This window comes from Equus przewalskii, chromosome 5 (assembly GCF_037783145.1).
Source record: "Equus przewalskii isolate Varuska chromosome 5, EquPr2, whole genome shotgun sequence".
Lineage (NCBI taxonomy): Eukaryota > Metazoa > Chordata > Mammalia > Perissodactyla > Equidae > Equus > Equus przewalskii.
This window is the reverse complement of record NC_091835.1, coordinates 56,493,039-56,509,720: the sequence shown is the minus strand read 5'-3', so window position 1 is coordinate 56,509,720 and position 16,682 is coordinate 56,493,039. Positions and strand designations below refer to the sequence as shown.

Here is a 16,682-nt window from a genome sequence, read left to right as displayed (position 1 = left end):
GAGGAGTTAGGGGAAGAAGAGAGAGGAGAAATTTAAGGGAAGAAAGTTATAATGCTTTGCAGATTACATCTTTTTTTTCTTATGTCTGTATAAGAATATGACATTATAAGTATTTATTTACATTCACTGTTCAGCTGGGTTGGTTAGAAAGCTGCATATTCCCTATCAAAACCCTGTAGCAGCATGTCAGCCTGTTTCTCTCAGAAGCCTTTTGTTAAATGTTGAATATGGTTAAAAAGTATAGGAACAAAATAATTGATTATGTTTTTTTTTTTTCTTTTGGTGACAAAGACTGGCCCTGAGCCTAACATCTGTTGCCAATCTTCATCTTTTTTGCTTGAGGAATATTATTGCTGAGCTAACATCTGTGCCAGTCTTCTGTGTGGGTCGCTGTTACAGCATGGCTGGATGAGCAGTGCATGGGTCTGTGCCCAGGATCTGAACCTGTGAACCCCAGCCTGCTGAAGTGGAGTGCACAAGCTTAACCACTATGCCACTGAGCTGCCTCCACTGATTATGTCTTTTGATAGAAATAAACAGATAAGAAGTTTCCTGAGATTTTCCAAAAATATTTGAAGACTAATGTCCTTTTCTCCATTATTATCTTTACAAGTGGTAAATATTTCAAAAGGGTTGGATAAAAATTACCAAATAATATGAAAAGCATAGATATTTCAAAATGGTGGGGCAGGGTAGTAGCCAGTGAAAGAAAATAAACGAAATAAGCAATTTACCTGAAGGACAGCAGAATCTCACCTGTTGTCAATCCACTATTAGATACTGTGAACAGTGCGACTCTTATGATCTCAAAGTATATATTTTTTTTAAGATTTTTATTTTTCCTTTTTCTCCCCAAAGCCCCCCAGTACATAGTTGTGTATTTTTAGTTGTGGGTCCTTCTAGTTGTGGCATGTGGGATGCTGCCTCAGCATGCCATGTCCGCGCCCAGGATCCGAACCGGTGAAACCCTGGGCCGCCAAAGCAGTGTACGAACTTAACCACTCGGCTATGGGGCTGGCCCCTCAAAGTACATTTAATAGGATCTCATTTAGACCACTTTGTATTTCGTCTAAGGATGCCTAGTGGATTCCTTGATTCTTAGATCATTTTTCTGTCATGTGATCTCTGGAGCTTGATTTAATGAAAGGTTTTCTGCTTAGACTTGCTTTACTAGCTAAAGAGAAAGCTTTAAATTCTTATCCATTTTCCCTTCCTCACTTGGCTATTTATAGCAGTAAGATTCTCCATTTTTGCTGGGTGTCATATTAACATTGAAGGGCTTAGCCTTTCACACTCTGTAAAACTGAATTAAAGCCATCTTTTCAATACTGCTACATTAGAATTTTTTTTTTGTCGAACTTAGCTGCCATTTACTTGAAGAACATGGTGACACAGTACTGGCCGGACCGAGAACCTCCACCAGGAGAAGCAATATTTCCATTCAACATTCATGAAAACGATCGCCAGCAAATACGTGATAACATTGTGGAAGGAATCATTCGGTCTCCAGATCTAGTGAGGTACATCATGCTGGATCTGTATGACTGGTAGGAAGCACGAAAGACACAAATGGGGGGGGGGATTGAATCATCAGCCTCAAGTTTGTTTTTTTAAAGAGGTGAAGTAATGAAGATGAGCACTCAAAGAATATTGTTTTACTTATTTGTCTTTGCCCCAGAATATTTTGTAAAAGGTTTAGTTGCCGTAAGTTGCCACAAAAAGAATTAAGGCAAAAATCATGCTTAACTAAAATTGTATAAATCCCCGCTATGTAAATAACCTATGTTCCTTCATTTTGATCTCTTGACTTTTTACTGTTTGCTTTTCTTTTTCTTGATACGGGGAAATTGACTTCTGGGAGTTTTAACTTACCACTTTTCTTAACACTTTACCTATGTTTTTGTTCATTTTTATGAACTGATTATCTTTTCCTTTGGAGAAGATAGGATAGAGCAAGTATAAACTGGAAGAATTGTCTCCTGATTTTCAAATTCAGATTAGGTGCTGCGAAGCAGCACTGTCCAGTAGGACTCTCTGCAGTGATGAAGTCTACAGCCACACTGTCCAATACGTAGCCATGTGGCATAGATGGCTGTCGAGTATTTGAAATGTGGCTAGTGTAAGTGAGGAACTGAATTTTTGATTTAATGTTGATTGATTTAAAGTGTGCACATGTAGCTAGTGGCTGCTCCTATTGGACAGCATAGCCGTCAACTTGTACAAGTTTTGCAGTCTTAAAATGGGAGAACCAGATTCTTTTCAACATGAACATGAACACGGACATAGTAATTAGGTTCTGTTTTGAAAAGGAAGGAGGGAAATAGATGAAACTGAGGTAGGGGAATGAAATTGTTTAATGTCAAGAGCTTAGCTAGAACTTTATCCCTGAGCATCTAGTGTACATTATGACATAAGCAGTAGAAAAGGACGGAAGTGTGAGGGGAGTGTTGAGGAAGGAGAATGAATATTGAGCTCCTCTTTGTGCAGTTATTTTGTTAGTTAAGAGGAGAAAATTCGTGTACTGATTAAAGAAAAATCACCATTATTCACGTTGGTTGCCCAAATGCCACCCTAACTCTGGCTTCTCCATGGTACCATTATGTGTCCATTTCTTGTCAAAATCTTTATGTTTTCAGATCTCTCTGAATCTTGCAATGCTTGTACACAATAATGTATGAAAGGATGGCCGTTCATAGCCATTCTTTGCGTGTCTTGGAATGAGAAAGGATTGAGAGGGTCAAGCTGAAGATGAAATTTAAAAAAATGCAAAGTTTCAGTTTTGTTGCACACAGATATGACCTGTTTGCTGTTTAGGAGCAGCTGCTGTTGCCCAGAGGAGGGCTTTATCTTTATTATGAGATAGTCTTTGTGGCTTTGCTGCTTTTATGTCCTGAAGGCTTGACTGTAATCACGCTTGAAGAAATATTTTCGAAGTTTATTTAAAAGTACTGTAAAGGAAATTTATCAAATAGATTTGGTAACATAAGGAAAAGGCATTATTTTGTTTGTTTCATTTCAGTGAATTCAAGTTATTGGCTGTTCAGTTGAACACACGTATTTTTTGGCACTATGGAATCCTAATTTAGCCAGGTTCACCGTGTAACCATCTGCAAATGACCATATAGGGGCATATTGATAGTTTATAGAAGAGAAATTTTTTCTCTTATTTTCTTTTCATTCCCAATTACAGTTGGGATCCCACTGAGGAAGTGATTACTGACCTAAGTGTTATGACATTGTATCTTTTATCACTTAACTTTGTGGCTTTATTAAAAGGATTTATTTTTTTCTGTTTTATGTCTTTCCCGTTGCTTTTTTTTTCTTTTTATTTCTTTGAAAAAGGCTCTTAACTTTCTTCTTCGGGAATTGCTAGCTCATACTTGTTTCTTATACTCAAAGTACAAAAACTTGTTTCTCAGGAAGTTTTGATAAGTGCAACATTCTGTGTTGGCTGTTTACTGAGAATGGATGGTTCAAGACTTTGGCTCACAGAGACCTTTCCCACCGCTATGTAGGCCTCTGTTTACTTACTTTGACCATTTTTAGGCTAAGTTCCTCCAGTTCATATGATACAATACCTTTTTTGTTTTGTTTCCCCCTTAGGATATGAAACCAAAATACCAAATATAACAAGCTGAGAAATTTTGCAGAGCTGAGCTGGATTCATTGTCTCTTTTTGAAAATTTTTTATGAATTTATTTTTAAATTCTTTTTTTCTTTTTACAAAGCTATATTTAGCAGAAGACCATTTGAAAGGTTTCATTCATTTTGGGAAATCACCCATTCTGTGTCTTTTCAGTAAGTTGAGCTTGAGGAGTTTTTTCTTTATAGGACTGCTCTTTTTCCCCCTACTGCAGATAAATGACTATATAATGTAGGTAAATGCGAGTTAGAGTGCTTTTCTGTGAAATATTAGAGGTCTTTGAAACCTGGTATTTATAACTACTTAGATTTTGGACTTTTTTCCCCCCACCTTATAGAGTCCAGTTAACAATGTGTCTCCGTGCCATCATTAAATACGATTTCCCTGGTCACTGGCCAGCAGTAGTCGACAAGATAGACTATTACTTGCAGTCACAGAGCAGTGGAAGCTGGCTTGGCAGTTTATTATGTCTGTATCAACTGGTGAAGACATATGAGTAAGTTGATTTCTGTTGGGTGAAGATACCAGCCTTGTGTTACTTAGAAAGGATTAAATTGCATAGAGGGATCTGCTATGGGTGTTGCTCAGAATCAGGTTAGTTTGGGAAATGTTGGGTTAAACGCAGTTAAACATGTTTATTTACTATAGTTAGTCAAAGCACCTTCAATCTGCTAATGTCCTTTGCTAATCGTTAAGGCAATGATATGATAGGCAGTGCTTCTCAAACTTATGTTAGTTTCAGAGGACCAGTTATTAATAGCTTTCCTTGGAAACTCTGATACAGGGGTACCTTAACATTTGTCTTCAAGTGAGCACGTTATTAAGTAAAGCAAACATTTACCTATTTGGATGCAAGATAGAAAATGTTAGTTTCTTTGCTAGTTACTTTCTTTTCCATAAACCTTGCTTGGGAGGTAGGGGGACTAGTGTCACATTTGGGGGCATTGCTTTCTGGTCCCTGAGAAGATTGCTGCTCCTGCATGCGAAGTCTTGTAGTTTTCCTTAGTTAGTTCATACTCTGTAGAATTTTCAGAGAATATTTTAGATTTATAGCTGTTAAACTGATTTAAGAGCACATAAGTTTGTAAACTATTTTAACTTCTCAATTTAGGATAGTACAAGAAGAAATCTTTTTTTTCCCCCTGTTATTTGTTCTATAGTAGGAATGTCTATTTAAAGTGGCATATCAACTTATATTTTATAGGAAGAATTGTGGTATGATGAAAATTAATTTAAGTACTAGAAAAATTCATGTAGGAAAGTTGCAAAACCATCTTGGATTCTTTTAAACTAGTCTAGCTCTTCTAGAAAGATTATAGGTATTCTGCCTAAAACAGGGACATGCTTTTTCAAAGTTCCTTCCAAGTTTATTCTAACAATCCAAACAAAATGTAAGCCAGTGTTTGGAAGGTTTTTGTTTTGTTAGCTTTATGTAGTTTAAAGAATATATTTTTTTCATTCATGGTTTATGCCTCTTTTGTGGGGGAGAAATTATCTTTCTCTCTTTGTGTCTTTGCTCCTGTAGATATAAGAAAGCAGAGGAAAGAGAACCTCTGATAGCAGCAATGCAAATATTTCTGCCTCGTATTCAGCAGCAAATCATGCAGCTCCTTCCTGATTCCTCACACTGTTCTGTATTACTACAGAAGCAGATTCTGAAAATCTTTTATGCACTTGTTCAGGTAAGTTTCTCTTGCAGAAGATAAATATGGTGCCTTGTATTTCTGCCTGACACATAGAAAGTGCTTGATAAGTGTCAGTTATTATTAAAAATTATTACATGTTCCTACATATATTTCCTAAAAAATAATTCTTATGAGGGAACAGGCTCACAGAAATTAACTTATTTGTCCGAGGTTATCTGAGAGGCAGAGCAGAGTGTCAATGTCCATCCGCCTTTGGCTCCAGGGTCTGAAGTGCTGGGAACGGAAGAACCAGGGTTGATCTGTCCATGGCAGTCTGCCTGTAGATGAGTTAAGATTATAGGAGAAGAGGACGGACAAGAAGAGTGTCCCTCTTTTATTGGGAAATCATACTGATGGGAGTTTCTTTGTTTTTGACCCAATTTAAAGCTAACAACATTTAGTGCCTCATTTTCCTCCTTTTAAAATACTTCCTTTTTCTTATCTGAAAGCTATAAAGAATATTAATATAGGAATCTAAAAAATAATTAGAGAAATTAGAGAGGGAGTGCTTTAAATATAAAAATAGTTAAAATTGAATCCTTGAAAGACTTGGGTAAATTATTTAGATCTGGGTGGAGAAAGGATAATTGTCGTTGGTCTAAACTGTTTGATGATGAATGAACTAAAGCTCTATTACATGCTTTCTGGTTCAATTAGTCATGGCAAGAGGGTAGTTTTATCGAGCTGAAGAGCCAAGAGAGTTTGGTTTTGTTCTTGGCTTCATATCTGACTTTTAAGTACTTTTGTACTGTTTCAAAATATTTACCTTCAAAAAGATTTGTATTTTTAGCCTCATCTTTTAAACTTTTAATAGAGACAGTCTGAGGCAGGTCTCAGGTTTTTTCCAGGTCAGCTTTTTTTGGGGGAGAAGGAAGAGGGGAAGGAGGCACATCTGAGAAGAGAGAAGAAACCAGGATACTAGGAAAACGTATTCCCTCACCCTCTTTATTTTTGTAAGTAATGAGAAAGGAAGATGTGTGGTGCTCTTGTTTTGTTAAAGCACTGTTCAGAAATCTTCCTCAGGAGAATCACTGGACTCTGAGGCAAACATTTTTTATTCAGTGAGAAGTTTTGCCATTAGAGAAAGTAGTATCCCATTTACTCAGAGGCTAGACTTCCCTTTCCCATTGGGAGAAGCATAGCCAGGAATCCGGAAGAAAGACAGAGGCTAATGAAATAATTTCCCCAAAGCCTCTACCTCCATTTGGTTAGCTAAGAGGGCAAAATCTGAAATTTTTTCTCTCAACATGTACATGCCAAAAACCTAAAAACCCAATGAAAAATTGCAACATTCTTAACCATTTTGGTAATCTCTTATATGCCACTATAGTAATATTCTCCAGCTGGGAATCCTGGAAGCAAAAATTTAGAAGGTTTTAAAAGGCACAATTAACAGTGATATAATGTAAGTGAAAAGAAGTTGGTGGACAGTTTGGGAAGAGGCAGAAAAATTTGTTTTAAGAGGTAGGATACAATTAAATTGATTTTGTCTACATAGCATTTATTAAATATTTATTGTGTCCAGGGCACTTGACTATTCCGTACATACTTCAGAACTTAATTTGTCCAAAAGTGAACTCATTGTCACTGTCCCCCAACTGTGAGTCTGCTCCTTCTCTGTTCCCTGTCTCAAGCGCAAAGGACGGCCCAGTGCACTTAGAACAAAGTGTGAACTTCCTCACATGCCTACAAAACCCTCAGCTATCCATGTCATGTTTTATCGTTCTTAGCTTTGCACTTTACATTCCAGCCACAGGGAAATTCCTTCAGCTTCCTGAATAGGTCATGCCCTCTCTCACTTCTGAGCCTTTCGAATAGTGTGTTTCTGCCTGGAGCACTCTTCTTCCCCTTTATGCCCTGGTCAATTTGTGCTCTTTCTCCAGGTCACAGCTGGCATATCACTTCTTCCAGGAAGTTGTCCCTGACACTACCAGGTGCATTAGGTGTTCCTCCTGGGCGCCTTTATCAATATTGTACTGCTTTTCTCTGTACTGTGTATCACACCACATTGTCATTCCTTGTTTAAATGTGTGTTTTTCCCCAACTAGAGTGTAAGCTTTGTGAAGACAGAGACTATGTCTCTTACTCATCATTGTGTCCTTAGCAAGCAGCAGATTTTGGAGTGCCCGGATGCAGAGGTGCTGTAGCTCACAGGGTAGCAGGGCGATGCACACTGTGTGACACAGTGGACTGTGGTATTATGCCACAGTGTAGAGGAAAGTAATAGCAAAAACCTTTCATGAATGTTTCATGAAGTAGAGATTTTCATTGAAGTGGTTAAAATGAGTTCTCACCACAAAAAAAGGTGATTATATGCGGTAATGGAGGTGTTACCCAACCTTACTGTGGCAATCATTTTGTGATATATATGTGTATCAAATCATCACGTTGCATACCTTAAACTTACACAGTGTTACAGATCACTTATCTCTCAATAAAGCTGGAAAAATAAAAAGTTTAACATACAAATGGTAACAAATCACTTATCTAGAATCTTATGTTGGTTAAATGAGACCTTACTCTGTTAAATATTTTTTTCATTTAAAAAAGTAGCCCAGAGAAATAATTCATGACATGTATACTTCTAGATTTAAAATTTTTAATTTACGTGTATGTGCTTATAGATCTATTTTACGTTAAATTTTAGGTTGAGCCATCTGAAGTTGTTTTCATGGTCAAATGTTAGCCTTTTCATATATTTCAACCTTCCAAAATAGATAACATTGCTGATTTTTTTGGACAGGAGGAATTATTGTTTGATATTGTTCTTCTTTTGTTTTCAGTACGCATTGCCTCTTCAGCTGGTGAATAACCAAACCATGACAGCATGGATGGAGATCTTCCGAACTATTATTGACAGGACTGTTCCTCCTGTAAGAAGGGCCTTCTCTTCTTTGGGCAAATGGGGAAAACTTGGATTTGGGATATTTGTGGTGGACTGACTTATTGTCCCAGCCTGTTATTTGGGGAAAAAAATTACTTCTGTAATAAAAATAATTAATGATACATACTCATTTTCAGAAAGTTCAGATAAGCAAAATTAATAAAATAATAACCATATTTAATCTTACTAAAAATGATAAAAAGCATCTTAAAAACTTGGTATTTATTCCTCTAGTCTTTTTTTCTCTGCATCTATATACAACCATATTTAATTTATAAAAATGGTATAAGTAGGTGCAGTTTTAAAATTCATTTTCCACTTAAAATCTATTATAAATATTCTTTATAATTATGAGTGGTTTTTATACTCTCATTTGTGTTGAATGCTTCATTTGCTGAACATTTAGGTTGTTTTCATTTTTTTAGTGTTTTAACTATAAGGGTGACGTTAAATTTTTATGCACATACATGATTATTTTCTTGGGATAACCTCCTAGCTGTGCTTCAGGCTTTGACAGCTCTTGCAGAGTGCTCTCCAGAAACAGCGCACTGGCTTATACTTTGATATGCAGTGACTGAGAATGTCTGTTACATTAAATTCTGTTTGTCAGTTTGATAGGTGAAAGATGGAGTCTCATTTTTATCTGCAATAACAGTGATACTGTATTTCCTCTATCCAATGAACTCAAATAACTAACCAAATTAGCTAAATTAAATTGTATCAAATATTTTAAAATTTAAGCTTGTCTCCAAATGTGTGCAGTGTTCCTTCCTTTGTCCTTATCTTGGAAGCAATTATGTTGAGGTTTAATTTATATTTATAAATGCACAGAACTTAGTGAACAGTTGAGTGAATTTTGACAAACATATTCTTGTATCACTATCAACCAGGTCAAGATGTAGAACTTTTCTGTCATCCTAGAGCGTTTCCTCGAGGGTCGTGATGTTTTGTATTTTATTTTCTACTTATTTGGAACTTTCGAAGATAGGAGATAAATGTGAACAACAGCATTGATTAGTTGAAATTTGCTTTGCTTATTTAGTTCCTACCTAGCAATCTATATAGTAAGGATTTGCATTTGTATGGCAACCTAAATTGACATTTAATGTTACTTAATCTATGTCAAGATTTATTCTGTCTTTGTTACTCACAAAAACCCTTTTAAATGCAGAAATTTAATCGGAGTGCTTTTGTCCTCTTAGGAGACTCTGCAAATTGATGAGGATGACAGACCAGAACTAGTCTGGTGGAAATGTAAGAAGTGGGCACTGCATATTGTAGCTCGTCTCTTTGAACGGTAATTCTGTTTATTAGATTCATGATCTTATGGTCAGTCAGTATCTCCTACTGGATATAATAAAACTGGACATGTCCCTTGATGCTCCACGATATATGATGATTTGTCTTTAGAGCCACAGAGGGCAGAAAGTCACTCTCTGTTTTAAAGCAGGCTCAACTGATCACTGGCTTTGAGATCATAATGAGGTGGACAGTCTTCTCTGGGTCCTTCTATTCTTCTGTAAAGAATGGAGAAATGACATTGTTTAGTTCATTGGAAATATCCAGGAATTGTACGAGAAGGTGCTTGGCCACTCAGATCCATAGGAAAATTAGTCAAATTTAATTATAGAAGCATTTATTGGAAAGAAAATATGTCAGATATAACATATCTTTATGTGTAATATTTGCCCTTTAGGAGCTCTTGGTTAAGTAGGTGGAAGCTCCTGTCTGAAATTTTAAGTATGGCCAGAGTCTAAGTACAGCTCATGATTTCATTTTGGGGCTTGTGAAAAAAGGGGAAAGTTAGTTTCCTGCCCAAATAGAATAGATCTTTCAACAAGGGACTGCATTTAAACTAGTGAGCATGCTTTGTTTTAAAAATTTACAGTATTTAAACATTTTCTCTTTGTATTTTAAGATATGGAAGCCCAGGAAATGTCACAAAAGAGTACTTTGAATTTTCTGAATTCTTTTTGAAAACCTATGCAGTGGGAATTCAGCAGGTAATAAACTTAACGCTTTTTAAATAGAAGGACGGTTACTACTGAAAGTAATTAAGTCATTTCTATCCCTTTAAAAGTTAGATTACAAACATATTAATATGTTGCAGATTTATAGGGGATGAAATGGCAGCTCTGAGAATCTAACACAGTGCAATCAGTTTTAGAACCCGAATGTCCTAGGGCAGCTCCCACAAGAAGTGCCCTTCCAGGCTCCTAGACACTGGACTCAAGCCTTTTAAGTTTGTGGTACTGGTGTAGCGGTCACCAGTATGAGACTGGATTCTTCTGTTAGTTCTCACTGACCTCTTACGAGTTTCTTGCCCTCTGTTTCTTTGGGCCTCACCCCTTTGTTCTAAGCATTTATATCAGAAGATTTATATAATATGAATTGATCTATTTTAAAAGGAGTTGAGCTCAGAAGTTAAGACTTTCAGCTGAGAACTTATACATTTTTGTGGAACTTTGGGAACCATTCTACACAGTAAAAATTAGGAGTTCTTGAGAAATAATCCAAGTTGATATTAATGTTTAGGACAAATGAGTATGAAGATCGGTTGATCTGCCTTGCCTTTTGAATCATGATATTTTTGTTTCTATTTCAACAAATAAAATTTAATAGCTATTGAGCACTGGCTGTGTCAGGACCATATTGAGGAAGCAAAGATTAATCATACATAGTAAAAGGTTTTAATGATATAGATGATGTTTCTAGATTTTTATAAATTTACGCATATCAGTCTTTATTGTCAATGATGTAAAGTACTTCAAACCTGTCATCTTAGATGGAATACTTCCTTTAATGAGTTATCATTTTGTCTAGTATCATTTTATGGGTTATCATTTCTAAAAAGTACCTTGCAACAATTTAGGAAAGCTATAGCTATAATTTTCTCACAAATTATTTTGTTGGCCCATGAAACTGTCTATAGGGAAAATTAGTGAATAGTGAATAATATTATCTGTTCAGCAGTTGAAGCTGGTCAGCTCTGTCTTCTCCTCTTCCCACTGCTGTTAAACCCATTAAATATCCTAAAGTTGATGCTCTCTGGAAGTGTGTTCAGTAGAGTTTTTCCAGTGTCATGTACACGTACACATTTAAATTTCATGCCTTTGCATCCATGTCATAAACTATTTGTACCTTGGTTATTTAAGGTATATATTCCTAGTATTTAACAATAGTTTTTTGTTTTTCTTTTTAATCAAAAACTCTTCTCAGGACTGGCCCCGTGGCCTAGTGGTTAAGTTCAGCGTGCTCTGCTTTGGCAGCCTAAGTTCATGGGTATGGATCCTGAGCATGGACCTACACCTCTTGTCAGCCATCCTGTGGCGGTCACCCACATATAAAATAGAGGAAGATTGGCACCTCAGCAAACAAAATAAAAGAAAACAAAACAAAACTGTTCTCTCCTTTACTGTTGTGTTTTTTCTCCCACCAACTCCACTTTGCATGAGTCACAACTATATTAAGAAGAACCATGTTCAGTAACATTCATTTTTAGCCTGCATTGCAGAAGGGGCATCTAGGCAGTGGTAGGACATCTGATAAATTTTATAAACCTGAATTTTACATAACTTGAACTGAATTCTTGTTCTGAAATTATAAATTTCAGACCATGTTTATGAAGACTTTCCAAGGTCTGAGGTTTATAAAATAAAATTCTTCCACATTTTCTTCTAAAAATTCTATGCTTTCATTTTTGTTGTTGTTGTTGAAATATTTCCCTGTCTGGAATTTATTTTGGTATGAAGTTTAGTTAGGGAGCCAACTTAATTTTTTCTCAAAGGACTAATCACTTGTCCCAATACTGTTCTTTTGGATGACTTATCATTTCCCTTCCAATTTGAAATGTACCTTTATCAAATATTAAAATGTGTTATGGTATCTCTTGCTGCAGTACAGATGTTTTCAATGTTCCTTTAGTCAAATCTGTTATTTTTCTTAACAGGAATCTTAATTTACTTGAAGAGCTAGTATGCAGAATAGAGTGTAGACTTACTCTGAGTGTTTCTACAGGTTAGAAGTAGGACAAATGGCTGGGAATCACAGTGAAACACCTGTTAGTTCAATATAACATGAATCCATCTAATAATTAAAACTGCCCAGGAGCTTTCTCACAAAATATTGATTTCCCTAAAAATCTGTTAATTTTTATCTCTATGGATTCTGGGTTTTATGTCATGCCTAAAATGCCCCTCCCCTTAACCTTGTAATTGTTTATGTTGTATATTTTCTCCTCCTGTTTTCCTGTAGGTACTACTAAAAATTTTAGACCAATACAGACAGAAAGAGTATGTTGCACCCCGTGTTCTTCAGCAAGCCTTCAACTATCTCAACCAAGGGATTGTCCATTCTGTGACCTGGAAGCAGATGAAACCACACATACAGGTTGGTGTCAGGGAACAGCTCTCCAAAATGGTTCTCTGGTTAATTTAGGTTTTCTAGACAAAGTAAGTGTTACTAATCCTATATTTTATATTTAATATATTTTGTTTCCATTAATAATTTCCAATGAGTGCAGTCTTGTATCTGATATGAAGGGCTTGAAAATTTCAGTATTTGAAAAGAGTGAGGCCTTCAAGTTTCATGAGTTGTAAGACTTGGATACAGTTGTCTTGTTTGGAATCTCATTTAGCTCCAGTTTCTCCTCTGTTAAGTCAGCCAACATTTTCCTACCCTTCTTATCTAACGGTTGCTGCATCAAATGAGCTATCTTGTGTGATAGCATTTGGAAAACAGCTGCCAGGGCTCTACAAGTTGTGTTATTTTGCAGGAAATGAAGCCTGATACATGACTATTTTCTCTTGTAGGTATGAGCAAACAAGGTTTCTATTTCTCTTTTTGGATTGTTAAGTTCTATAGCAGAAGTTAAAGTTTCCTGTTTTTATTTCAGTTTTTTTACTTAAAGGTAGAATTCAGCATTGTATTAAAGAACAAATGAGAATGAAAAATTATGGGCCATTAATAAGTAAATTCTTATTTGCATACAGACAGTTTTGGGTAATTCAAAGATGTTAGGAACTGAATTTTTTTTTTCCTCTTGAGCTATGAATTCTTAAATTCTGTATCTCTAAGATGGTATCTAAAAAGGAAAATAAATTCTTTTACTTTGTCTCTGGTGTCCAGGATACAGTTTGTTTAGTGTTGTCTTATTATAGGTCTTACAAATACAGTATCTTTTGCATTGTTTTCTGTGGACATCTTAATAATGTTTGCCTAATCCCCTTGATCAAACAGTGATCATTTCTTTGCAATTGATAAAGATACTAATTTCATTTTATTTACTGTGTTCCTGTAAAGTAAGGGTAAATTGTGATAGCATGTTTTTCTCTACTTGATGCCTTGGGCCTTATTTTCACACGGTCCTTAAGCTGAATTTTTTCTCTTAGAATTATTTAATTTTGAATAAGTGATAAGAAATGATCCTGTTTTTATATATGTAGTTCTTAGAGCACAAAAGGGCTTAGTAGAGCATTAATAGAGGTGTACCGAGAAGCTATTAGATGTGATTCCCCCCCCCCCCGAAATCCATATTTTTGAAAATGGATGAAGAAAATTTTAATATTGTTGATATGTTGACATTTAGGACCAAAGTGGAAATGTAAAAATGTTCACAATAAGAAATACATTAGTAAATATAACCTTGACTTGGTATTTATTTCTCTTCCTTAAAGAATCAAGGTATGTTTAATATTCATTTGTTAGTAAACTTTATTATCCCTGCTGTTGCTTCAAAGGATAGCATTTACATTCATCTCTTTCTTTATACCTTTAATCAGTGTTTAAACAATCTCGTGTTTAACTCTTTACCCCCCTCTCCCAGCTCTTGCTTTCCTGCTTTCACCTTAGCCAATGCCAACTTAACGGAAAGATTAATATAAGTTTAGAAAACTAACATCATAAAGGCCGTCAGTAAATACATTATTGGTATTCCCCAAATTTAAATAGCCTGTATGTATTTGTTGTTTTGTTTTGCTTTTTCTCTTCTTAGAATATCTCTGAAGATGTGATTTTTTCGGTGATGTGTTATAAAGACGAAGATGAAGAGCTGTGGCAGGAAGATCCATATGAGTATATACGGATGAAATTTGGTAATTGAGATGATTTTATTCTCTATCAGTTCCTGGACATGTAAAGTAATAGAACTAAATTTCTATTTTTATGCAGATTTTATTGCTTTATTACATTCTCAGAGTTCTGCTTTGCATGATAAACCCAAACTCCTGAGAGTTTGATGTTCTGGGGAACCAGTGGACTCGAGGCCTTTGGGTGTGGGAGATGAAAAGCCGCTTTCTCCATTCCTCTTACACGAGCACTGAAGCAGTCGTGGAGCCGTCTGTGACTTTCTGATGATGCGCTTCTGTGCCTTTTGGGATACCCATTTGTAGATTGGTTGTTCTCAGTCTGGGAGATCCTTTGGATTTCTGTATATTTTAGTAGTGCCCCAATTTAGTTTGCCTCCTTATCCTAGGGGCTAAGTATTCTACAAGGGAATGAGATTTCCTAAGGTGGCCCCAATGTGTGGCCCAGGTCTCTGGGGTCCTTTTAGCTTGGATCTTCCTGGAAGCTGCTGAACTGTGTAAGTTACCTGAGTTCATTCCCTTTGATCCCCAGTTTCAATTAACTGCTTCATGGAATATTTCTGCACTTAATCTAGCAAAATGTTATTTGTGTACCTCTGGTTCACCCACAACTTAGAGATATCTGAGAGCAGGGACTTTTTCTTCTTTATTTGCTTTATTTGCATTCTCCATCCCTTCTACACCTCTATGCTCCTCTACTGGTGTTTGGCTCTAGTCTGCCTTCGGTAAATGTTGAAATAAATAGTTGATGAAACTAGCACTGCCCAAGGCCTGCTGCAGGTGCTGTGACAGTGCAGTGCCTTCCCCTCGTCAGGCCTGGTGTCTCTAGCTACTTGAGTCAAGCCTGCTGGTGGAGATGCTGGATTATTGGGCTATGTGGTTTTTCTGGTGCTTTGTGTTTAGTATTACTTGATCGAGTAGGTAAGGAAGTGCCCCTTCTCTTGGAGACAAAGTACAGGAAAAGCAAACGAATGAGAAGCAATATTTACCATCTGCTTTATCCCTCTGTTCTACCGTTTCCCTTTGAAAACCATTACACATAAACATGATCTATTCTTTCCCCTTCCTAATGCTTTTGTTTTCCTAGGAGCAGAATGATTAGCCAGTCTTTCTTCTATCTTCTTCAAGACATTCTTTTAGTGTTTAGCTTTTCTGTAATACCTGTGTGATTTGAATGTGCAGGGTATTTGTTTGGCTTTCAGAAAGCAACCATTATTTCACTTACTCTTCATATCAAATGAAATACTATCTCACTTTTTAGAAATATAATAATTAAGAGCTGTGAGTATTGATTGACAGAATTTGCATTTTCTTGATTAAAAGGGAATATAGATAACTCACGACTAACTCAAGTGCTTTTTCCTTAGTCATTTCCTTCTGTGGAGTAGAATGCAGAGGTTGTCATTTGATATGTATATTTTACTTTTGGCTGACTGTAGGGGAGAACAATTATAGCATTAGTTTTCTTTTTATATTTTTGTAACCTACAGTTATTTATATAAATGAAACATTCTTATCTAAATGCATCTAAATGCATTGACTGATATTAATAATAATGTTTTTAGATTTGGTAAAAACAATGAGAGCTCAGGCTTTGATGTTAAGGCAGACGGGGTGTGAATGCTGAGTTGGTCACTTATTCATTGCGTGACTGGGCAAGTTACTTAACCTCTCTGAGATGCAATGTTTCAGCTATAAAACAAGTGATGATGATAGTGTTGGGAGGATTAAGTGGGATAATACACATGAGCTAACTGCGTTAGTTGCTAGATGCTTGTAAAATCTTAGTATAGTGCCTGGCACAGAGAAAGTACTCAATAAATGTTAGTTATTAGTATTATTACATTTGCATTTTACATTTTGAGGCAAAGACTTAGATTTGGTTTTATTTTTATATTTAAATGTGGACATATCAGACATTGTTCAACTTTTCAGATTCTTAGATAAAACTGCCTATTCTGAAATTTGTGAAAATTTTCGTGACATGAAGTCATGTGTTTTAAATAGATATATATTCAGTAAATACTGTGGAATACCTGCTGACCCCACCTGTGGACAGAGTCAAGCCCTGTCCTAGCAGTCCCTCAAGGCTTTACGCTTGTGGTTTCCTCTGCTTGGAGAGCTTTGTTGTTAGAGTTCCACATAGAGCTTCCTCCCTCATTCATTCGATTTCTGCCTACATGTTACTTTGACAGAGAATTGGGGAGGCTTTCCCTGAGCCCTCGTTTAAACTTGCACCTCATACCCTGTCACTCTCTGTGTGCTTACTCTGTGGTTACATTGATTCTGAGCCTGACCCGTTATGTACGTGTGTGTGTGTTTGTGTATAATCTGTTTCTTTCACTCACCACGTCAGCTCCATGAGAACCCTTTTTGTTCGATCTTTG

General features: G+C 36.2%; 1 protein-coding gene across 9 annotated transcripts in view; it reads left to right on the top strand.

Moving 5' to 3' along the window:
• IPO8 (importin 8) overlaps window positions 1-16,682 on the top strand; it is a 58,879-nt gene that overhangs the window by 9,768 nt on the left and 32,429 nt on the right. For 6 of the 9 annotated variants that reach the window (XR_545451.2, XR_011540347.1, XR_011540346.1 and 3 more), the window contains 8 exons: window positions 1,364-1,520; window positions 3,981-4,139; window positions 5,169-5,325; window positions 8,112-8,201; window positions 9,415-9,509; window positions 10,131-10,215; window positions 12,467-12,601; window positions 14,205-14,304. Coding sequence is in view for 6 of the 9 variants with exons in the window: in XM_008523900.2 (XP_008522122.1) it covers window positions 1,364-1,520; window positions 3,981-4,139; window positions 5,169-5,325; window positions 8,112-8,201; window positions 9,415-9,509; window positions 10,131-10,215; window positions 12,467-12,601; window positions 14,205-14,304 (978 nt within the window). In the remaining 3 variants the exon portion in view is untranslated. Of the gene's footprint in view, window positions 1-1,363; window positions 1,548-3,980; window positions 4,140-5,168; window positions 5,326-8,111; window positions 8,202-9,414; window positions 9,510-10,130; window positions 10,216-12,466; window positions 12,602-14,204; window positions 14,305-16,682 lie in introns of all 9 variants that reach the window. The other 3 variants (XM_070620992.1, XM_070620991.1, XM_070620993.1) reach the window with 2 other exon arrangements.